Source organism: Rhea americana, unplaced genomic scaffold (genome assembly GCF_003343005.1).
Source record: "Rhea americana isolate MKP2758 unplaced genomic scaffold, rheAme1 scaffold_123, whole genome shotgun sequence".
NCBI classification, from domain to species: Eukaryota; Metazoa; Chordata; class Aves; order Rheiformes; family Rheidae; genus Rhea; species Rhea americana.
In genome coordinates this window covers 2,777,257-2,801,940 of record NW_028185295.1, presented here as the reverse complement: position 1 = coordinate 2,801,940, position 24,684 = coordinate 2,777,257, and the positions used below count along the sequence as shown (strand labels likewise).

General features: G+C 46.3%; 1 protein-coding gene across 2 annotated transcripts in view; it reads right to left on the bottom strand.

Moving 5' to 3' along the window:
• GALNT14 (polypeptide N-acetylgalactosaminyltransferase 14) overlaps nucleotides 1-24,684 on the bottom strand; it is a 135,811-nt gene that overhangs the window by 71,583 nt on the left and 39,544 nt on the right. Inside the window, exon 2 of one of the 2 annotated variants that reach the window (XM_085325815.1) lies at nucleotides 6,090-6,259. In XM_085325815.1, the coding sequence (XP_085181941.1) occupies nucleotides 6,090-6,259 (170 nt within the window). Of the gene's footprint in view, nucleotides 1-6,002; nucleotides 6,056-6,089; nucleotides 6,260-24,684 lie in introns of those variants that run through there. The other variant, XM_085325816.1, reaches the window with a different exon arrangement.

The following is a 24,684-nucleotide window of genomic DNA, read 5'->3' as shown; positions in this document are numbered from 1 at the left end:
CTTCTTCTGCTTGAGTTTTGCTGGGAACTCCTTGCTCATCCATGCAAGTCTCCTGCCCCCTTTGCTGAACTTTTTACTCATATGGATGCACTGGTCTTGAGCTTGGAGGAAGGGATGCTTGAATATTAACCAGCTCCCTTGGACCTCTCCTTCCATCTGGGGCCCTAACCATGGGATTYCTYCAAGCAGATCCCTGAAGAGGCCAAAGTCCGCTCTCCTGAAGGCCAGGGTTGCAATCCTGATAGTTGCCTTGCTTCTTTCCTGCAGGATCCCAAACTCCACTGTCTCATGGTCACTGCAGCCAAGGCTGCCCCCAACCTTCACATGTCCAACCATTCCTTCTTTGTTTGTTAGTACAAGGTCCAGCAGCACAACTCTCCTCCTTGGCTCCTCAACCACCTGTGTCACAAAGTTATCATCTATGCATTGCAGGAGCCTCCTGGACTGTTTGTGCCTAGCTGTGTTGTCTTTCCAGTAGGTATCARGGTRCTTGAAGCCCCCYAYGAGAACYAGGGCCTGTGATTATGAGGCTAATTCCAGCTGTCTGTAGAAGGCCTCATGGACTTCTTCCTGATCAGGTGGCCTGTAGTAGACACCCAYAACAGTGTCCCCCATATTAGCCTGCCCTTTGATCCYTACCCATAAGCTCTCAATTTCAACTTGATTTAAGTGGCTGCTTTCTCTCTCTGACATACATACACAAAAACATACTCTCTCAAGTGGTAGTAAAATTCAAGCATAGCTGTGTATGTAGGGCCTCTTGTAAAGCACTTGGGACTCTAAGAGGGAGGGATCTTCAGAAATTCAGAGGATTATTTGAGGGCTCCATCTTTAGCCTCCTTGATCTACCAGTTCTCAAGACAGTCTTACTAAACTCCTATTAGGGCTGCAGTGGAAAGAGCAAAATGAATACACGAAAATAGGCAGCCGGGGATGCCCGAGGCTGGGTGATATAATCTGCACAATAAGACATATTGCAATTGCTAGAGGCTCTTACTCCATCTCRCTCTCTCATGTGCTGCCCTCATCCCTGATCTCACCTATCTGTTTCTCCATGATCAGGAAGTACAAATTCAAGCTCAGGCTAGTGCTGGCCAAGACTAGTGGTATCAGCCAAGACTGGCAGCCACAACAGTGTGTGCACATCCATTAAAACCAACTGAGCATTTGGGAAGTGGAGGTCAGCATAAACAGCATATGGAGCAATCACCTTATGAATGCTGGATTGTCTGCATTGCCTGGGTGTTGTCTGCTACAGATGGAAAAAGCCCAGGAGCCATCACACAGAAATCTGGCTTTSAGCAACATACCCTCCTTGTCAGCTTTCCAACCCACTGAGCAATACTGTAAAWTTCACTTCCTCTCTCCGCACACGTACACATGACACTGACTCGTTCGCTAACCCTCAGTCGCGGTTTTATTCCTGCATTTGCCAGTGGGAGTTGCAGAAGGTGGGATGTGACAGYGAGATAATCCCAAATGGTTTGTGACTACTGAGGCTAAGAGGAACTAGCCACCCCTTCCAGCCATTTGCCCAGAGGCAGAGGTGCTGGCAAGAACTGTTCACTTGTAACTTGGACATGCCATCTTTTAAAGAAGAAATTGTYAGATTTGGGCCCAGTAAAAATAACMTTGTGCTGTGGTGATGCGTATTTTTTTTTAAATGACGACTCTTGGTGGTGATGGGATATACATAGACCATACACAGTCCTCTTCTAAAGAGAGACATTCCTTGACCTGATTTGAGAGCTTACTTGGTTTTTAACCAGGAATGCAATTAAATGAAAGGGAAATGCAGGCAGGTTACCAGGAAAGATGATCTAAGTGAGCTCTCCTTACTTGGGAATATAATGTGACCCACAGAAGCAGTGAAATTTCCCCAGCACTGCCCCCCCTCTCCCCCTAAAAAAAAAAAGAAAAAGAAAAATCACTGAAAGAAACCATCAGATGAGCTTACAGTCCAACCCTGGCCTAGGGGGAGACAAGATTAGCTATTAAGATTTTTCCAACTCTAATTCCTTGGAGCACTGTGATTCCTCCTTGTCTGAAACTATTCACTGGCTACAATTTAAAAACAAAATCAATCCAAAAACATTGCCAAGCAACTGGCTGTTAGTGCCATATTCCATCCCTCCAAAAAATATATGCCCTCTCTGTGACCTTCTGGCAGGAGTTTACTGCTGAGACCTTGCCAGATTTTGTATATTAACTATGGTTGGCAATTCCAGATGCTTAGCTAGATTAGAAAGGAAAAAAAAAAAAAAAAAAGGAAGGGGGGAATGTATCTAGAGCCATTAGTGGGGGGTGGTAGTGAAGAAGGGGGAACATAAACAAACAACACACAGAGAAGCTATAGGAAGCACAGCACCCTTAACTCCTAGGCACTAGGGTTAGGACTCCAGGGTCCTAGTCTCTAGGCTAGCAGTGACTGCAGATATGCGAGTCTTGCTGCCATCCCATATCTTGGAGGAGGTGTAAAGACAGAGAGAAAACATTCAAAATCTGGTTGGAGAGCTGAGGCTGCCTGCACCCACCTTGATTCTGCATTTGAGACCCTCAGCCCACATACAAGAGCTCACCCAGCAAGGAGGGCTGCAGTTCTCATTCCTCCTTCCAAGAGCTGACACAGGCAAACTCCATCAGGCAACAACGCTTGGTTGAGAGGCTAAAGGAGAGCCTGCTCCCTGGTGAGCATTATGCTGCAGAAGAGACTGTCCAAAAGCCTCCAGGACCTCATGTGAGCTTTCTCCAGAGAAAGCAGCCTTGCACTTAGCAAGAGCCTCTTAGCACTGCTCACTGCATAGCAGTGCACAAGGGCACAGGACCTGCCGTCCCTCAAGGTTATCCCAAAGGGGATCAAGGTCTGGCTCTTTGGCCTAGCAGTCCTGCAAGAAAGCAGAGCTCTTCCAGCCTGGTTTGTACAAAGTAGCCTAAATCAGATTCCTKCTCTAACACCGATCTGCAAGCACAGCCTCTGGCAGGTCACACAGTACGAGCCTTGGCTGTTTGCCATCTCTCATGCTCGCCCAGACAGTGACACTCTGCTCTCCCCTTCGTACAGGGGAGCCTTCSTAGCTCTCCTTACACTTTTCCCTTGCAGATCCACCAGCACCAAAATCCTTCCTGCTGCAAAAGCAAGCACTGCTGGTTTCACTCACCCACCCAGCCATACCAAGCAATTCCCAGTGCCATCAGCAATGGGCCATACCCACAAGACCAGCTCCAAGAGTGCACACAGCAGAGCTAGGGGAGCTGCTGCAGTGAGTCTCTAACACCTGCACAGTCAGTAAGGACTACTTTCCACAGCGGGCTTTTCAAACCATGAACCTGCCTTTCCTCCCCCAGACCACCAYGCCTGGGTCCTTTCTCCCTCCACCATCCCTCCTGCCTTGGCCTTCTCTTCAGCATCTGCCTCTCTGAGGCCTCAAAGCAGCCCCATTTCCTCAGCTCCTCTCTAATGCTCAGCTAATGGTGCATCATCCGCAGCATTGTTCAGACATATTCAATAAATCAGAATCCAATTACCGGGTTAAGGAAATTGGAAGCAAATGCAATTAGCCCCAGCCCCTCCCTCATGCTGTGCTCTCCCTTCCTCCTTAGCGAGAGCTTTTCCTTTGCAGTAGCAATCAGAACCGTATCTACACGCCCAGCAACAAGGTGGCTGCCATGCCGCAACAGCGTGTACAGCAAGGGGGCAGCTGAACCTATCTTCTGTTTTAATAGGGCAGATGGTTAATATCCCTGGTATTAATRCTCTCCAGGAATAGCACGCTCACTCTCTGCTCAGCTACAGCAGGCACCTGTCAGGGCTATCAGCTCCTCTCTGGGAAAAGGAGCATCTGGTCCTTACTACAAGAAGCAGCACTTAAAAAAATTAWTAATAATAATAAAACCTCCCTACACASAACACAGCACCATCAATAGCTATAGGGCTGCAAAACTGTGCCATTTCAGCRTTTCTTCCTAAGCCATGTATTTGGATTGGAACAAGGATAAATCATAGAGCTGGATCAGAAACCAGGCGTTGGATTCTTCTGATATGCAAACCTCAGGCACCAGCTGTGCTGTATGCAGCACAAGGATCCCACCKTACCCCTAGCTCCAAAGACCCCCAGACGACTGCACTGCAGTCAGCTCCTGACCGCATCCAGTGCTAGAGGCAGTGCCATGTTCTTGGCAAGCAGAAAGCCCCACTGAAACTCAAACTACATGAATTGTGGCGAGAAAAGCGGAACTGGGGAACGCATGAGAAAGGAGTAGTCGTTCTCCTCGAGAAGACAATTTGTCCAACCTCTACAGGCAAGCCAGGCTGCATCTGACCAGTTCCTGGGAGACAGCACTGAACCCATGAAATGCCACTGACTCAAGAAGTGTCTGCTGCTTTCTCAGAGCAGCAAGGAAAGGGAGGAAAGCTCGTCCCATCTGAGGATACCCACCTAGCTAAGAAGTGCTGCCTTCCAACCCTGGGCCTGTCTCTAATGAATCTCTAAACTGGAAGCCAAGAAGATTTCACCATTTCCTTAGTCAAAAAGGATGATGAGGAGAAACTGCCCACACAGAAGGCTTTGAAGGGCCCCTGGGAGAAGAGAGAGGGGAAGACCATGCTAGGCCAGCAGCTGGCACCGCTCCTCAAGAAGGACTCAAGCAGGCTGCAAACTGGGGCTCTGCAGCTGACAGTCYAGCACACGCTATGCCCTTGGAGGACAAGGAAGAAAACCATGCCAAGGGAACCTCAGTAGTATTGCCTACCCCAGCAGAAGGGCACCCAGAAGGCATTGCTGCATCCAGTGGACCAAAGAAATGGAACTATAGAGCACCAACAAGCTACAGCGACAAAGGGCAGCTCTTCCTTCTACAAGTTCAGACCCTGATGGTGCTGGAGCAGGCAGAGATGTAACACAGTGAGTTCTTCCCTTCTCCTCACTCAACCACGTTCCCTTATTCCTTACATTAACTTCTCTTCCTACAGAAGAAAATTAATGCTGAACAGTTATTTTATTCTCTTGGCATCATCGTATCGCTTGCTCCRCAGAACACAAGTTTTCAGCACCAGTGAAGACTAGGGCCATCATGGAGATGGGCTCTCTCTCACGCACATAGTAATTGCTGATAATCACACAGAAGTCTTCCTACTTCTCCAGAAAAAATGTCTTGTCCTTTTTTTCACTAGGGTCCTGTAATAATCTATTTATATGGGAAGTAATGTTTTCAATTGCTAGGCTAGGACTACTACACATTACAATAAACCCACTTACATGAAAGACTCAATCCTAAAACTACAATCCAGGTAAAATAATCCACAAACATAACACTGGGCACAGGCAGAGCACCTAACTCTGTTTAGCATMCCAAAATAATGGCCCTGAATAGGTACAGGATAGCTATCTATATAATGAAGCTTTGTGATTAAGGTCAGAAGAACCAAAAAGAGGGAACAATATTGCTGTTGCCACATTTCTCAATTTCACCATTAATTATAGAATTTTCCCTATTTTCACTATTTCATCATGAATCACCATCATTCAATACTCCTCTTAAAGCTGCTACTTCTGGATGCATACGAACTGAAAAACAGCTCTTTGCCTTCACTTTAGTAATGCTGGTTTTCATTTGCACAGCCACTAGTGTGGTGAAACCAAACAAGACACTATTTGTGACTGCACAGGAGAGACCTAGGAAACAAAAYGGTCCTGCAGAACAGAAAATAAAACTCCCTCATCCAATCTTTCTGTGCAAAGGAAATATAAATAAAGACAACAAGTAGCAAAGCAGCTGTCCAGATTCATTGAAAGTCAAAGGTGATATTAGCAGAGTACATAAGAAAAGTATATTCAGATCAATAGGCCCTGTATCTCAGTGCCCTCTTTGAGGAAAGGAAGGAAAAAAACAAAAAACAAACAACATCAAGACATGTTCCCAAACTCTGCACAGTCTGCTACRCCTCTGGCCAGTTAACTTCCCCTAAAAACCCTACAGTAGGGTTCTAGTTCCCCCAAGGATACCTGTAAGAAGAGTCAACTTATGTCCCTTGGTAAGGGGTGCTGTGAAATGCTCTATGGCCATGGGAGGGGATGGGGAGGAGGCAGAACCTGTAATGTCTCGTGTCGCGGACAGCACGGTCACTGGGGATCCTCTCGCTCTCCCGCTGGTTAAAGGCGTGGAGCCGGTAYGGGTCCTCACCACCCTTCCACTTCCGGGCACTCAGGTATCTTCGCTCTTCAAACTGATCCCAGAGGTCGTCCCAGTCCATATCCGAGCCCTGTGTGCACAAAGAGTCAATCCCATCAGAAAGGTGAAAGAGGAGAGGCTACGACACRCGCGCCCTGCTTGGAGAGCCACCATGCCCCGCCAGCACACGTCGCAGCCCTGGGGATTTTTTGAGCAGTCAAACTGCTTCTCATAATACTGAGAATCCATCAGCCTGCTAAAACACCTACTTCAGAAGTCTTTCTCACTCCAGGAAGAGGTAGGTTAGCCCCATGCCACAAGCATATATCACAAGAACACGCTAACAGGGAGTCTAATTAGATCTTCATTTTTTTTCTAGTTTTGAAATGACACATTAAAGAGAACCTGCCAATTTGAATTTAAAATGACTAATTTCAAACCAAGTACCAGTCTCTGGTGGATCCCTGTTTGAAACAGCACAGTCTTGAAAAAAATATATAAAAACACTAAGATTATTATGCTTTTGATTTCTCTTCCACTAAAAATAAAGGTATTTTACATCACATTCTCTTTCTCCCCAGTTACCCTTTGCATGGGTCCGCTGGGAAAGGGACACAAGATTAGAGCATCTTCATCAAATACAATACCGTGAAAAGTGGATCATAAGAAACATCAAAAATTCTGATGATACAGAGCAGATATTCTTCTCTCAAATTGTTACTTCCTCCATTAATCAGAGGATCATCTGTGACAAGAAGGGAGTCAAACACATAATGCAGAAAAGTTGCTTGCAAGTCAGCTTTGGCCATTTCAAAAGAGCTTTATTGCTTTTCTCTTCACAGTCTAGTGATCTCAGGATCAACCACAGCATCATGGTTAGCCCCAGCCTGGGACAGAGAGTCCCCAGATAAACTCTTTCCCTGCCCTAGGGCAGGAGGCTCATGGATGAAAACCTGGTCCWGCCCTACCACCAGAACTCTGCAGGGGATTTCACAGTATACCCTAGTCCCAGGGACTGATCCAGTAAGGGATCCTGAAGAAATGGGATCCAGTATTCTCAGCACGATCTCAGTCCATCTCTAATGAATCAAATTGCCCACTGAGGGCCTCACTCTACCAAGCAGCAAGGATTGTCCTAGCGGGAAGAGGACTAACATATACACAGCMTGCTCTCAGTCCTCTTGGGCAGGCCACAGCACTGAACATGAGGGACAGAGCTACCTTTTGGGGATACTCTACTGCTCAGACAGCTGTCAAGGGGGTTAAGCAGCTCCCAATGGCATTGTGCCTGCTCCCAGATGGTTAACATAATGTGTAGCTGATAAGATCACATCATTACAGCAGCACAACCTCTTTGATCTCAGCCTACATGTAATACARGGAAATTCAAACATTTACAGACATCTCAGCCCCAAAGAAAATTGTGATCTTATCCAATAATTGATCCTTTTTTCTTTAAATTTAACACCATCTCAAAGCCAATTTTGCTTGCTAATAGCACAAAACAGAGCTTTTGAAACAGGTGATTTTTATCCCATAATTGATTTTACTCACATCTGACAGCACATTTTCTGTATTAATAAGAAGGGGAGGAGCAAGCATAGGGTTTTGCAAATGAACCGCCTCCACCCTGTACATCAGCCTCAGTAGCAGGACTGAGCCAGAAGTCTCCTGGAGTGATGCATCTAGCATCTGAACACTCCAGTTCAGTCCAGAGTGGCCTCCCCTAAGCATTTACAGGGCCAGCTAGGTCCAACAGGACCCTCAAGAACCATATTAAATAGGATGGTAGAGTCTGCCAGTGGGATGACAGATAATGTCTGACCAAAGGCAGTGGGGAGTTCAGAAGAGGTTTGGGGGTACCTCAGTAGAGCTGGAGATCCCTTGGAGCTTTGGGCTTTTAGCTATTCACAGCCTTACTGATGTGACTGTCCTCCCTTACTACTACTCCCACTACTTCCTGCTGTCACTCATCCTGTCAGGCCAAACTTGGCTCACACTGTTAATCAAAACCAAACTCTAGTGCTTCAGCTGGCGCTACTTCTACTCTGCTCTCAAACAATGCAAAACCTGGGCTGCTGGCTGTGTGGGCTCCCAGCTTGGGATCATTTTCATTCTCTGCTGGTGTAACTCCAGGGCCCCCTCAGGAATTACTCCCAAGGTCACCACAGCACAARAAACACCAAAACATACCTTTAAAGCAACAGTTGCACAAATAATAATACCCTGATGGTTGTACTTTGTCTCCTCCCAGAGGGCCAGTCTCATTCCTGCGGCAAGTCCAGTTGAAATAGAGTCCGCTGGTGGCGTTATACACAGAGCAGATATGGTCTGCAACGCCCTGGGCTTCCACCCACRCAATGTCCTAACCAGAAGGTGCGTTTCCCCTCTCACGTGGGCTGACCCAGCACAGCAAGGGGAAGAGCGAGACGAATCCTCTTCCAGCCCAACCCTSGCTGCGCATCCTTTATCGTCAGCCGTCCTGCAAAGGGCAGGGTGGCCATGGCTTCATTTTCCTCTCCCAGGGTGCAGGTACAGCTGCTGACAGTTAGAAAAATCATCTTTTGACTTGCAGAAAGAGTGTATTAGACAGAAAGAAAGAAATATGAAGTCCCACTTTTGTCATTTTTACAAGCTCTTCACTGCTTATTGCCCCTCTATGTGGCCTCTGATAACTACAAACTAGTTTGTCTTTTTGGAAGGCAGTCCAACTTCCAGCTTCCCTGTATGCAAAGAACGGAAGAAAGTTATTAAAACTGTAAGGTCACGCCAGTCCATCAGGAGGTTTATGAGCAGAAGGATATACGTAACCAGTCTGCAGGCTTTCAAGAAGACTGAAGTATACTGGGTGACAAATACTGTTTACGCTTTTCTAAGGCATCTTGTAAAACATGATTTACCACCACTGTAAAAGATCAGGGAAAAGTGAGCTGATTGCATCTCAGAACTAGTGAAGCCCTGGCTTTTATAAGATTTCATGATGACCCTGGGGGGCCAGTTCTGTTTAAAAAAAACTATCAGAATTTCAATTCCTAAATTTTAATGCTATGAAAAAAAAATAAAACTTTTTGACTAAAATTAATATGAAGACAAATCTTTCTTAAACATGGCCATATAACACTGAAGGTTTTTGTTTGTTTGGTTGGTTGGTTGGTTGGTTTTTTTTGGTTTTTCAATTAAGCCCTGTTTTATTCGGTAGGCTGGAAAGGAAGTGGACCTAAGTTGGAAAGGGTACTTCTGAAACTGTTCAAAGGYAACTTCAGTTGTAAATAATAGAGAAAAGGAATGATCCCTCCACAGTCCAGAATTAAGTTTCTGTTCCCCTGCATAGCACAGAGCCACCTGTGCAAAGTTAATCTARGCAGAGTATCCTGTAAATCCTTGGCACAGCAATGCCCCACACTTGCATATTGCACTCGGGAGAGGAAGGCAGCTGTGGTTATGCAGTGAAGAGGGTGTGCACTGGGCAGATGTCTGATGGCTCGTGCTGGAGGGATGTCAAATTCGCATGGTGTAATGGCCAGCAGTGCTTCCAGGAAAAGGCAGTTAGCTGGCTGCTGCGAGGTCAGCCATATGTTTCACATATCTCTATTAGCACTGCCAGGGCTACACTACAAGGGCACCGATGGGGAGCTGCAGTGTTAAACCCTGAAGTCTGCCCAGGGTAGCAAAAGCAGGGGAACAGCCTTCAGGGGAGTTTTAGGTAGGCTCACGAGACTGAATAAGACTTCTGCACTTCTAGGTCTGGGACAGCACTGCCCAACATGTAGAAGTGGTACTGCTAAGCTGGTTTGCAGATTAGTTCTTGTCACTGTCCACCCCTGTACTGTTCTGTTATTATCCACYGTAGTTCTTTCATCTCCCTGGTGTTTTATGTCCCAGTGTATTTAGAGAAAGCACCCATATCCCTTTCAGCCTTTGTTTTTCTAGGTTCAACAAACCAAGAACTTTTCCTAGGAAGACAGGCACTCAGTCACCCTCTAAATGTCCTTCTCTGCACCTGCTCCCACATGAACACATTTTTCTTATACACAGAGGATCACAGGAGTAAGTGAATAAACATGCAAATACCAGTGCCTTATACAAGGACTTTTTTTCCCCTCTTCATCCTCCACTGAAAGTATCTTGTCTGGTGTACCCTAGGGTTGCATTTGCCTTTTTATCATGTATTACTGCTGTACGTTATTTGCTGTGGTATGACCCAAGAATGTATCTTTCTCCATCTCAAACACTTCAGCCCACTTTGATTAACATTGTCCTCAGCCCAGGTTCCRCTTTTAGTGCCAAAGAAAATAATCAGTTAAACAGTTCCTAAAATCTGGTAGCTAATTACATATCTGAGATCAAAAGAGAAGGATATCAAACAAGGATAAAAGCTTATTCTAAAGCAGTATCTGCCCACAGTGCTTCTGTTACAGGACAAGTTCATGGATTGGGCTGAATTAATTTTCTCGGYCAAAAGTAGATACCTGGTTTTGATCATCTGCTTTCATTCCATGTCTCCTGCCCAAATTCCTGCTCTGTTATATCTAGGAAATCTCCAAATGTTTTCTGAGGAGTTGGCATTCTTCAACTGACAACCCTAAACTTCCTGAATAGCTAACTGAAATTCAAGTGGGATGCCTGGACACAAACACGTCCCAACTGCTGCAAAATAATCCACCCAAAATAAGGAGAGAAATCAAGACAGCATCCTTGGCTAAAAAGCTCTCAGCTATCCAAGTGCCAAGAGACAGAAGAATTCCTGACCTGCACGTAGATAGCTCATCTATTTCTCGGTGTCTGATCCGGGAAGGGGAAAGCAAGTTAGAACAAAAGGAGAAAGCCTCTTCAGGGACAAYGCATCAGTTATGGGTTATTGGATAAGGTCTTCATTATAATATTTCCACCATGTATTATCACTTCTTCCTCACACTAGGATTCTGTCTTGGGAGTTATTCAACTGATGTGCAGAAATCTAAATYTAATTTATTATGATCTAACTCACTTTAGAAGCCAAATTACCTTGCACTAGAAAAGGATGAAGTCAATATTCCACTTGCCTTTCTATTTAGCTTCTACAAGGCTCCTCTCTAAGTTTCATATTCATTTTCTCTCATGTACTAGTAATAAATTTTAATTTTTTCTTGGAGTTAGGTAATTTCTCTTTCAACACTACAGTTTAATGGTCGGTATTAATTATAGGAAGCACAGTCAATGCTTGAAGAGTTTGAGACACTGAACAAGTCTGCAGGAAACGGGTGGGGGAACACACGCACACTCCTTGAAAAAACAGTGGGTAGCCTGTCACTCTAAGTGCACACCAGTCCTCTCCCTCCTCTGAACAGTATCAAAATCTCTGCTAGAAATCCAGATTGTTGCATTTTCTTCTTCACACTTCTCTACATTTCAGCCTCACACACTCCTGAGAATTGATTCTCCAAAGTGYCAAACGTTAACTTCAGCTTAAAGGAGCTGCACCCAGCAGAGCCCTGCCACACGCTAGACATTTGTCTCCAGGAATGATCTCTATGCACCACCACAGAGGTTAAGGGAAACCACAGGCCAAGGCCAGGACCCTCCACCTGCACCCACAGCCTGACCGGCAGGTTCGCACCCTACCAGCCACACCAGCSCTCTCAGCTCCCCATCCCTCTGGGAATGGCCGGCTCTCGCGGCACCCTGGCAGGCGCCCCGGTGAGGCTTGCRGGCTGCATGCTACCCTTGATGTGGTGGTAAAGATAGGGTGCGTTCACTTTGTTTCTCCTCAGGACGAAGGAGATGTTTCCAGAGACACGTACAGCCTAATGCAATCCACACAAAATCTGATTTCAGGAGGCAGGATGGCCAGTTCCTCTGTCTGGGAGGAAAACACATCAGGGTCCCTGGGGAGTCAATTAGAGAGAGCCCTGTGGATTGTGAGCACTCCAAAACACATCCAGCTCCATTTTACCGTGGCAGAAGCACAGAGTTACAGCAGAGCCGTATTTGGTCTAATAAGCCCAGCCACCCTTCCTCTGAACCCCAGCTGCTGCCTCCAATTAAAACCCTGAACTACCCTACTCCAGAGGATGCTTACAAGAGAATGGAAAATGCCTGGACTTATTCAAACTTTTTTCAGGTAGGCTGGAGACAAAACTCATTTCAAAGAGGAACTTCCACACTACACAACTTGGTGGAGGCTCTCCCAGCTGMGAACGCATTTTGCAAAGAGCCTTCTCCTTTCCCAGCCTGCTAAAAATACACACACCCCCAAACCACTCGTAGCCTCACAAACAAAGGCCAAAAAACAAAGCCTAAGAGCAAGTACAGAGGCAGCTTTTCACTGCAACAGTACATTAAAGATCAAAAACCTCTAAGCGCAAATACACACTTAGTCATCGGCCTCTTAAATCATGGCTCAAGAACAAAACCCCCAAAAAAAGAAGAAGAAAAGGGAGCAGTGCTGGGAGGGAAAGCAGGTCATTAGCAGTAAAGACTACAATTTTCTAGCAACTGTTAATGCCTTGTTTATGTGGATTTCTATGAATATGACATTTTAATGGCATAATAATTGTGTGATTACAGTACAGCAGGGATCACTGGAGCGGGAACACAGAATGAGCAGCTCTGACTGATGCCGCTGTGGGCCTCCAGCTTCTCCAAGAAAAGCTGTCCCAAGAGCTAGGCATGCCTAGGAACTCCGCCTCCTGCTTGGGGYGGCCCACACCACAGGACCTGCAAAAAGCTGCCCCACAAAGCAACCAGCTCCTCTCCTCATACCACTGGAAAGCCACGGAGCCAACCAACAAGACATTTACAGGACTGCATTACAAACCACATTAACCTACATAAGGGATTGAAGGAAGCTGGCTCGTGGCTCCCCTTTTCCCATGGCTTCTCTTGGGCTATGGGCTGAACCAGTTTGTCCCTGTCCCCATGCCAGCAATGGTCCCTGCAGCACTCAGCCTCTCTGTAGGACCTCTCTCTGGGTCTGACCTCAGCAGTGCTGGAGATCAAAACAGGCTGCAGGCAGGGCCCTGAGCCCTGCAGCTGCATCTCAGCAGYAGCAGAGAAGAGAAGGGGTTTTAGTTTCACTCATTTCTCTTGCACATTAGATTGGCCCTTGTTTTCCACATCACTGGAGACATTATCTGTCACTGAGGCAGTGGATACATGCAGGCTAAGCAGCAGGTCTGCGCAGAAAATCATGTGTGGAAATGAATACCTCTCCGCTGCGACATGCTCAAGTTATTTTAAGAGGAGCAATAGTCTCCCAGCCCAGATGGGCGGACCCGACTCAGATCAGGAGAGGTGGCAATACCAAAGAGCTCTGGAGGGGCACAGCCTCTGGCCTTTCTTGATCACAGGCCTAGGAAAAGTAGGTAATACATCAAATGAGCGCACAAAACCTTCACACTACTACAGAGAAAGGGCTGAGCCTGGAGAGAGCACAGCAACAACAAAGGCAAATCGCTCCCTATACCTCACGGGACCTAACCCCAGATACTATCCAAACTCTCAGCCCTCTCTTTGCCATGCATCAAGGTAAGCCCAGAGATCCCAGCTGAGCACAGCATCAACTCCTCCTGGCTATGTTTCCTGGCAGGGCCTGCCAGGGGAACAGTTGCAGGCTGTAGGGTCTTTGTTTCAGGGAAGGTTTTTTAAACCCTGTACAGTCCCCAAGATCAAGCTGACTTTTTATTGCACATCCTCACCATTTCCCTTCCACTGCTCAAATGCAGATGCTTGATCCTTSCCTTGGATAGCATTCATCCCTCATGGCTTTTATTCTCTGCTCAGAAGAGATGTTGAACACCTCACACACAAAACTGTGACAGCAAAGGTGCTCTCACGAAGCCCCTGAAAGGCTCGAGAGCAGAAGGATCCTTCTTCTAGCACCTCACTTAACTGGCAGTCGCAATGCAAATCCACACTCGCTATCATTGAGGTTCACATTGCAAATGCCTAGGCTGAGGAAGTGGTCTGAAATAGAAAATTAATGTTTCTGGGAAGCCATGCAGAATTAAAGACATAAAAGGAACCTCCTCAGTCTGGCACAGTCAGTTTTATTCACCAGCCCCAGACAATCATCGACACACTGCCAGTCACTGCATGAATGCCAGCTGTCTGCCAAAAACAGTGCCTGTCACCTGTAGAGACTGCTGAAGTTCAGCTTCTGCTAGGAATATCCAGGAAAGCAAGCACTCGTCTTTCTTTTAGAAAGTAAAATAATTAGCAGGTTGAAATATATATATACATATATATATATATATATATATAGTATATATATATATATATAAATTGCATGACTGCCAAATAACAGCAAGCTGGTTCCCTCCCACACATCTTTTCCATCACCCTGCCTCCCATCCTACCCTTCCTGCACAACTGGCTCTTGCAAGGATTAACTCCACACCCCACGCACTCGTGGCACCAGTGAGAACAGCCAGGCCAATGACCCTTATTTATCAAAGGGCTGAGGCAGCAAAAGTATTGATGGGGCGAGCTGTCCCACTAACATGCTTTAATATGAGCCAGAGAGACACCTCACAGTGAAAGGGCATTTCAGGTGAAAGGCTCTGTTTAAGCAGAGCCAGTGGTCACAGTGAGCACAGCTGAGGTCAAGCAGTTAAAATTGGACTGAGCCACAGAAGCCCAAACTGCTATTACCTGGACATTTTCAGTTACGGCAACAGGGTTGCTAAGTTCTCTTTTACTGCCTCCAAGACTATTTTTTTCCCCATGATACAAAGTTGAGCAGCTGTTCCTTCTTCAGAGCAGCTGAGGGCAAATGAGGACTATGCACAGTGCAACCTGCTATCCTCTCGCACTGCRGTGATTTCAGATCCCCAAAAGCAGAATGTGGCATACAGAGTAGAAGCACCTTCATCACCAAGACAGCCCTCTGTCTAGCAGCACACCACACACTACCCCTACTGCAAACTCTCAACAAATGGGAATTGTACRTCTAATCATGAGAAATATTCACCGTCTCTGATCTGCCATGTCATCTAGAGAATGTGGTAACAATTCTGAATATACTATAGCCAGGAAGAAAGCCATTCASATTAGAAAGAATGTCTTAATTAAGGAAAAGGGCAGGAATTTTAATTCAAAATAAGACCTGTTAGCAATCCCCTCTTCTCATGGCTTTATTTGGTCATAAGCAATTTGTTCCCAGATAAAAACATGAAGAAAAAACTCAGGAGAGGGAATGGCAAAAAAGGGCTGAGGGTTTACTGATCAAAGGGGAAAAAAGGAAACTCCAGCCACCATGGGGGACTTTCTCTAGCACAGAAGTGATGAAGTTTCTGTTAAAGTAAGTTAGAGCCAGATTCACAGCAACAAAAGGAAGTGGTGTTTCACACAGTGGGACAGTGACCTACGGTATTCCTTGCTAAAGGGTGCTGTAGATGCAGACAGTTCAGAAGAGTTCACAGGGACACTGCAGAAGCACCTGGGAAAGACATCCATTAAAGGTCATTAAATAGATTATCCCCTGAGCTGAAAGTTGGGTGTTGGAAGAATACTAGGGAAAATATCATGCATGCTTGTCTGCTCTTGTTCTTTCCTGGCATTCACTTATCCCATTTTTGGAAACTGGATGCTGGATTAGACAGACTCTTGGTCTGAGTCAGTAYAGCTATTCTGCAATTCTTTGGTTCTCAAAGCTCTCCAGACCAGCTGCCTGAGGGACAGGAATGCTACACTTCCCTCCTTGCAGCCAAACTCCAGCTAGCTGAGATGCTAAGGAAGAAAATCAGTGGCATAATCTAAAAGCAGATTCTGATTCATCTCCTCCTTTAGCAATGCCATTTATAATTTTTAAACAAAGAAATTAAGTCCTTGTTAAAATAAATAAAAGCTAAAATAAAAAATGTTTTCATTTGAAGACTGTCAAGTGTTTCAGTTAGATGCRTGTGAATCTGACAGACACAGTACATGAGGCAACAAATCCAAGCAAGGCAGTTTTTAAGACAAATCTTCTAGGGTTTTCCTAGGAACCTCAAAGTGGGGTGAGGGGAACCATCTGTTCCTATGAAGGCCCCCAAACTAATTTGGGGGCCAGTACTGTTGAACACTAGAAAACAGAAAAGCTTCTCCACYGGGTGTCACTCCTTGCTCTTGTGGTCAGGTACACACAGAGGTGAGAAAATCCACAACAAAGCAAATCGCTCTTGGTATGTCCTCACGAGATAAGCAACTGATTTTAATRGGTAGATTCACACCCACAGCCTGCCAGAGATCAAGGCAATAAGAGCATCTGAAAGGGCACAATATGAGAGGGAAAAGACATGGAGAGGGGAGAAAGCGCTGCCTCAGAGAGAGAAAAACAAGAGAGAATGGAGAAACTGAGAAAATGGAAGTCCAGCCTGCCAGGTTTTTCCAGCACTTCTTGCCCAGTCATTTTTTTTCAGAACAAAGACAGCATTTGTTGTACCACAGCAACAAGTCTACTGGGTCTTTCCTGCCCAAAGAAATTACCACCCTGTTTTATTAGCAACAAGTCCTTAATCTGTAAGGCTGAGGCCCAAGGCTTCTGGAGCAATGCTGGAGGTGCCTCTGCTCATGAAGGACACCACATCCTGACACTCAACACGGTACCAGCAGGAGCAGAAGTCTTCGACGCTGTATCCCACAAAAACCAAGAATTGAGGTGGTGTACCGATACACTACTCCAGGAGCTTTGCYTCCCTGTGGCATTTCATACCCCAGGGTTAAAGGCAGAGCAGCAGCTCCCTGAGGCAGTTTGAGGATGAGCAGGCTTTGGAACAAAGTCTCAAGAGAAAGTTGCAGGTTCCTGGAAAGGCAATTACATGCCTGTTACCCCTCTCCAGGAACAAAGCTCTCACGATGTACAGCAGTTTCCAGGCACTGAGGTGCTTGCTCTTCTCTCAGTGATGGACTACATTACATCAGCACCGCCATCAGAAACCTGATGCCTGGCTCTTAAATCATGCTGAGAAGGGCTCAGGAGACAGCCATAAAGCTCAGTCAACCAATGTGAGCAGAGAACCCTGGTGCACAGACATTAAAAACAATCAAAACACCTAAAATAAGAAARAAAATGCAAGAACAACTCAAAAGCTAGCACTGAAAGAATAAGTCAGTGATTGCACAGGCCCTGACATAAAGGGGGTTGGAAGAGGCCAGCCTCCACTCTGGTCCTTGCTCATACTAGGTGTTTCAATGACTCCATAGTCACAGATGAAGATCAAAAACATGCCTCTATGTCCCCTCAACCCCTCTCACACTCCACTTTCCCTGGAAATGCTCATGCCTACATAATCTCTAACTGAGCACTTTAATTTGAGCCTTTGTCCCGTCTTTCCAAGGACTAAAAAAGGAAGGCAGGAGAAACAAAAATACATCAGTCTAGCAAAAGCTCCAAATAAAAAGCCTTGGCCATCTGCAACAGACAGCCTCTAGAGACTCAGATGTCCTGAGGCATTTCAGTGGCATTTTCAGCCACCTTTACTCTTTCACCTCTGGATGGTTCAAGATTGCTTCAATTCAGGGACACTGGAGGCAGAGGGTAATCTTCCAGCAGGAATTGTAACCAAGCATTTATATAAGATTTAAACATCTTGCTGAAGTGTAGGGCCACTGCATGCAGCAGGCTCAATTACAGAGCTGTTACCATCCAAGATGCTAATGCCATCTCAAAGGATTATAATACTTCAAACAGAGCAGGGCTCATCCCTCCTTGTCCCCTGGTGCCAGCACATGCACTAGAGAGAGAAGGCAGCCCCCACAAGGAAGAGAAGCAGGCAGCCTGATGTCACCTTGCCTCTATTTTCTTCCCTCTCAGGTCCCCAAATCACCCAGTGGGGGCTCACTCAAATACAGAGGTGGTGCTGCAGACAGTGATTGCGCAGCAAGGTCCTAGTGTGAGATCCTTCACTCAAGCCTCTGCAAGAGTYTTCCTCTGTGGGAGTCCCATGGCTTGGCTGACAAGGAGCCCTTTGCACTACGTGCTGCRCAGGCCAGCAGCTCCCATCCCWGCAAGCCTGTAACCCTAAGAGATACAGCAGAAGACAGACAGAACACTAAGACAACCTCTTTCACCYGTCCAGAGAATATGGGACAGTGCCAAAAATGGACTGTGGATCTCCTGAGACCAGATTTACTACCAGTACTGCTGCACCAACCTCTGATCCTACAGGTATGGCTCAGTAGCTGGGGCATCTATACCCCTCTTCTTTCTTTCACAAATGGTATAGTCCCTAAGCCAATCAAGCACTTAAATACAAAGTTAAGCAACTTCAGGCATTTGGAGGAGCCCATGRAAATCAATGTTTAAATACTTAAGATTAGGCACTTACTCAAGTGCTTTATTGGCTCAACACCTTCTTTGCCAGCATTGTGCTGAAATCAGCCGTGCACTTGAAACAGAGGCAGCTCTGAGACAAAGTTAGCATTCCCTCTTCAWTAGTTTTGACTCTCTGGGGGTTTTAGCTCCAGTTCCTCTGTCTGAGGGCCGCAAAGCTCCTCCTTCTCTAGCACCAGCATCTGGGCACAACACCCAGTTACATCTCGGTGACAGCTGCTCAAGGATTCAGTGAGGATGAATAGTGAACTGTTCGCCATGACCCTCCAGCCTGCCCCAAGCTTGCCCCCCACTGCTTGGAGGTGATTTACTGTCTCTCARGGAAGATCTGAAAAATCTGAGATCTTTCTTTCTTTATCCAGCAATTGGGGCCAAAGTGAAAAGGAAAAGAGAGAGGGAGAGGAGAAAAAAAAACACAGAGATAAAATATTAATACAGATGTCTAATTAAAACAAAGCTTTTCTCCTGTAAAGTCTGTCCTGAAGCCAGGATCTCTGCAGAATCTCTCAGCATTCACTATTAAACTTCTCACAGCCACTGACCTTTCCCTGCTTGCGTGCACACACACATATTGCTCCATCTTCAAAGGATAGAGCATTGCTTCCTTTTCTGACAGCTCAGTAGGGATCATGCATCCCCAAGGACCTTCTACTAAGTCCCATTTTATCACTCTATCCTAAGGCTAAGGCCAGTAACGATGCTATCGCCACCCTCACTGTCCCCCCTACACTCCTCTACCCTTCTCTCTCCAAACTACCATCCTGCCCTCTTGATAATTGCTTGCTCCCTGCTGTTCCCACTCCTGCCCTCCTGAAATGGTTAGCCCCAGTAGCTCCTCCCAATGCTCCACATCTCACTTCTGCACTCTGTCCTTTTCTTCCTCCTCCTGGACTAAGTTCTGCCTTCACAGTCAAGGAAAGCGTATACACTGAGGGCTGAGGATTGCTCCATCTACTTGTGATGTTACTCTCCAAGGCTTGCCCAGGAGTACACTGGAATAAAAGTATGGTATGAGCACAGCCTATTCTGTCACCAGCACTGCAGGAGTGAGGAACAAGTATGTCCTGTCTGCTACCTGCTCTGTCTCATCTGTAGTTAGCATCCTCATTGGGCTCATGCAGAGCATCACTCCCAGCCAAACTGTGTCTGAGCTTCCTTCCTAGAGTCCACATACCCAGTAGACTATCTTCTAACTGCATGCCTCCCCCTCTGCACTTCTGAAGAGATTATTTCTCTCCGAGACATAAACCCAGAATTGCCTGCCGCAGCTCCTGTGTCCTCACCCACACACTTCTGACAGTTATTCAGCCTCCATGGCCTGGTCAACTTTAAACTCTGGCTAAAATACCTAAAATACCAGTAAAGAGATGCTAGCCACACCAGTGCTCAGATTCAGCCATTAAAAAACACCTACAGTATCTACCAAGTCCCACCTCCAAGAGATAGAAATGCCCATCTCCTAGCAGAGGGAGGTGACCCCCAAAGTGGAGGTAAGAATAAGGAAAAAGGTCTAAACACTGGCAAAAGCCTAAGTCAAGGGCACCCTAATCTGGATCCTTGGCAGAATGACAGCATCACAACATAAGCTTCTACCTCAGGCTGGCCTGATGCCATCTGCATGTGCTAGGTCTTAAGGGAACATGTGACCACCCAAAGCTAGCAGCAGCAGTTGGTGGGGTGCTAGCAAATAAGCAGCTCTTTTAAAATGCATGAACACATTTATGGAATTAAGACACCTATGGCCTCAGGCAACATGACTGGCAAAGGCTGGAAAGTGACCACTGGAGAAGATTTCATCCTCATGAATTACAGCTGCAACCCATTACCCTAGTGGGAACACCCCCATGCAGGCTTTGGGGCAGGATCTTGGATGTTTTTGTCTGCCTGCACATTCAACTAGAAATAGCACAGGCTGTTGCTGCGTCCCCATCTGTAAGGGGCAAAGAGCCATCTCAGGGCTGAGGGAATTGGGCCATCATTAAGTTGATCACAGCTGGAACTAAGTCTTCGCACATCTTCTGTCAGGATACGCAAGGTCCAAAACAGCCTCCTAAAGGTTTAAATCTGCTAAGCTCTATATCCAAAGGATGAAAACCTCCACAGAAATACTGGCACTTTTTCCAGTAAGGGTACCAAAGTTTTAATTTTATAATGGAAAGTCAGGGCTGCCACCAAAATAGARAATTTCTTTGCAAATCAGGTGCAGGAGATTCTGAATTGCAAAGAAGRAAAGATGACAAATTCATTTCTTTGATGAAAGGCCAAGTTTTGTTTCCAGGTCAGCTCAGAGTTCACATCCAGCTTAGCAGCAAGCTYGATGGCAGTGCTGGCAGCAGTGCCAGGTTAAACACATGCCCCTTCTGCAGTCAGTCTCGGTCTGAGCCTCACTCATGGACAACATTCCTATCTGTTGGTTGCAGCATCAGCCCACTTTCCCACATCCAAAGGGGGAAAGGCAAGCTGTTCTCCTAACCAGCATCCATGACTCATCTAGACTCCAAGAAATCCCCATGGTGACCCTTCATCATCTCCAACATGCCAAGGAACTTTKTTTTGCCCCTCTGTGAAGATAGAGAGGAACTCACTTGCTCTCTCTCTCTCTCCATCCATCCATCCATCCTTTCTCCACTCCTCTCTTGAATCATTTAGCAAGGAAGAACATCTAGCCTTTGTGGAAGAAAGTCATCCCTTTTTCTTGACATACTCTGACTGAGTATCTCTCATTTCTCTCCCTTCCAATAGGGGAAGCTCAGCAGATCCCTTCACATCTCACCCATTACATCCCCAACTCTGCATATGGCAGAGTAAAGAGCACCACAGAGGGGATTTCTACTCTCTTTGCCTCTATCAAAAAGTGTGCTAGCAGGTCACCCCTTTTCCAGCCTTTAGCAACCAGCTTGGAAGCTGCAAGAACAGCATTTTAATATTGCAGGCTAGGGGATTCCCCAGACCCCAACATCCATGCCACTAGAACAGAAAAAGGCACTCAACTCTAGAAACAACATGCAACTATAAAGTTTCCAGTGTTCCCAGCTCTGAAAGATGTTCTCCCACCAAATTCTTCATCTTGGACTCCCATAATCAGGCATAGGGGCACAGGGCTATACAGAACCACCTTGCTGTGCAAAGAACTTTAATTCTTTAAAACAATAAATTAGCCCATTGGATAGCCTGACACATGAAGACAAATCCTGTATAATTAAAAAGGAAAGGAAGCTGATTATATCCTCCTGGAGAATATTGCTGCCTGCTTCTGTTTTATTTATACATTACATTGTATAATGAGCTGAGTATTTAGGAGGTCAGCACAAACGAAGCTGCTGACTGGAGAAAAGAACACCCAGCTCTGTCTATGCCAGGAGCCAAGAGGTAGGATAGACAATTTTTGGTCATTTCACCCTTCCCCCGCCTGGAGCTCCTTGCAGAGGCTGCAAGATTGTTCAATTCAATTGCTCATTCTAAACTACTTCTACCTGGGGCATGTAGGTCTTCCAAAGCCTATATCAAAAAAAGTTTCCCAATATTCATTTCCCTGAATTTGATTTCTGCTTCCTCATTTTATCCCTTCTCTCTTCCCATGGGGTTTACACCTTCCAAGTTCCTGTGGCTGATGTTGAGGCCACTTAGTCCTGTGATCAAGTTGTCCTGACTGCATTGCTAATCTGCTTTTGAATGCCAGCCCTGCCAGCTTTCTGGTCATGTTATTGCTGTGCAGGATGAACTGCCCTCCAGTATTTTTGTTTTTAATCTCTCTAGCACTAAAGCTCTCAGAATTGAGCACTTCTGGGCTACACCACAACCCACTGAGAAAGGATGAGCATCCTGGGTTTGTTAGCACTTACAAACTCCTCCCAAAGGGTCTGCAAATCTAATTTTGGACAGTAAACCAGGTACAAGTAGGTTTTAAGAGTCTACAAAAGAATCTCTACCTCCACTGAGAAGATTCCAAATTAAAAAAAAAAAAAGTCACGCCATTGATCCAAAGGGCAGACACAAATCTGTCTCAACAGAAAGCTACGTGCAACTCAACTCTTTGCTACATTCAGCTAGACACCTRCTAAGGTAGATATTCAATTCACAGCTACCAGGTTTAGCCCCTCTACAGCACTCACACAGCAAAACCTGCAGCTGRGCTTAAATCCAGGCTGACAGAGTTTGGAGTAGGGAAAACAGTGCAAGTTCTCCTGTGGAACACGTGTGTGCTCATGATGATGGCAGTATGCTGTAACCAGCCTGCTTTGTGCCTTGCAGGACTTGGCCCAGGATGCCATGTCAGATACTTCAGCGGTCACCTGGCAAAGAAGTCTGTGATGCTGCAACTAGACTGCCTCTGRTACCAAACACGGCTGGCAGAAAATGTGTTCTGGTGGAGCTAACACTAGCCTGCAGTTACTTATCTTGCTGCACTGTAGACACAGCTGTGGGCTTGAATCTCCCTGTTCTGCAGTGAACATCAGGGTTAATGTCGATATTCCTCCAGTACTCCCACCACAGTTCCTCCCAGGGAAGAGGGAGGTCCTTCCATGGCTGAAGGAGGAGAGGACATCCCAACACAAATCATTCTGGAACACTGGGAGGGGGTGTCCTGGAGCTGCTACTGGAAGGGGACATTTACACCATGGCTAGCCTAACTTCACTGTCAAATCACCTGCACTAACTTTCTGGGCTGGCTTTCATCTCTCTTTGCCACAGGTTCAGAGACACTGTTTCAATACTGCAAAGTACTCACATCATCGCTGTCCAAAGTGCCACAGGTAAACTGGCTCTTTTAAACAGCACTACAGCAGCTCAGAGATGTATCTGAGTGTTTGTGCCCTTATCTGTGCTGCCAGAGGGGCTGCTGAACCACTGCAATCTCCTCTCTTCCCAGCAGTGTGCAGGAGGATTCATACCCACACTTACACAGCTGAGGCTCCCCRGCGGGAGCATGTACCTGACCAGCATCTCCACAGGTTCAGGAGGGGTGAAGAAGCTGCCACTGGAAAAGCATTACACGGAACAACATGCCCGATGCTCTCTGTGCTAAGGCTGTGAAGGCAGGTTCGGTGGCAGGGCAACCAGGACTGCAAATGCTATGAGGAAGCTACCCAGGACCTGAGTTTTGGTYATTTGTCCCAAAATTCACCACACATGCTATAGGCGAACAAATGCCCTTGGCTCTACTGAGTTACACCCTGCGAGAGGAGAGATAGCAAAGCTACTATCTACCTTCCCTCTCAAAGACACCTCCAAGGACAGGAGCCACACTGGAAATGGGCAGCAGTAAGAGAAGTCATCGCAAGAGTGGGCTGCTCTCTGCAACAGACTACCTATATGGGACCATGGAAGTCACGTTCACTTGCTAAATGGACACTCATAGCTCTCATCTGAACAGCTTCTTGTCCCTAACAAAATTGATTTTTTTTTTTTTTTTGAAGAAAATATGTTCTTTCTATTCGAGGACAGGACATGGTCATTCTAGGAGATTAGCATGGCACAGCACCCCTGCACCAAATCAGTGCTTTGGAACAGGAAAGTAATGGTGTAATATGTCATCCACAAGGAGTTTAGATGAAAGCAACAGAAATTGCTGGGGGAATGAGAGACTAGAAAGAATTACGAGAGCTACATTAGATGCCATATAGCTCCAGGGAGGGAGGGCAAATAGCAAAGAAAGAGGAAAAAAAAATCTAAAAATCCCCAACAGCAAAGTTTATCAGGCTCTGGATTAATCTCCATAGGAAAGTAGGGAATGGAAGCCTGGTAACGTGGAGTTGCTAATATTAACCACACCAAGCACTGGAAACCTTGAGGAATAATCCTGCAGGTTAAAGGATGCAGGCAATGACCCAATAAGTTTCTCCCACCTTTAATGTCTCTAGATGTAATCAGATAATAGAGAGAATGCCCAAGGCTGAAGAGGAAACATTGCAAATAATGCTGCAATATCCCTCTGTTCTGGTGACAAGTTCAGCAGAAATGCCACCTCCCCCACAGAGCAGGCAGCCCCACAGTTCCTCTGATCTCCCCAAATCATCATTAGGGCCTGATTCTCTTGCCCCAGTCCTTCTTTCACCTTTGCTGATCCCAGCTCTTCCCAGCACCTTTGCCACCTTGCCAGAAACAAGGTCTCCTTGGCACGCACCTCTTCAYTGCCCTGGCTCCTCAGGAGCCCATAGGTGATGCCGCGGTCCTGCCTCTGCCTGGGTCAGCTCTCCCAGGCATCCAGAGACAGCACGGTGCAC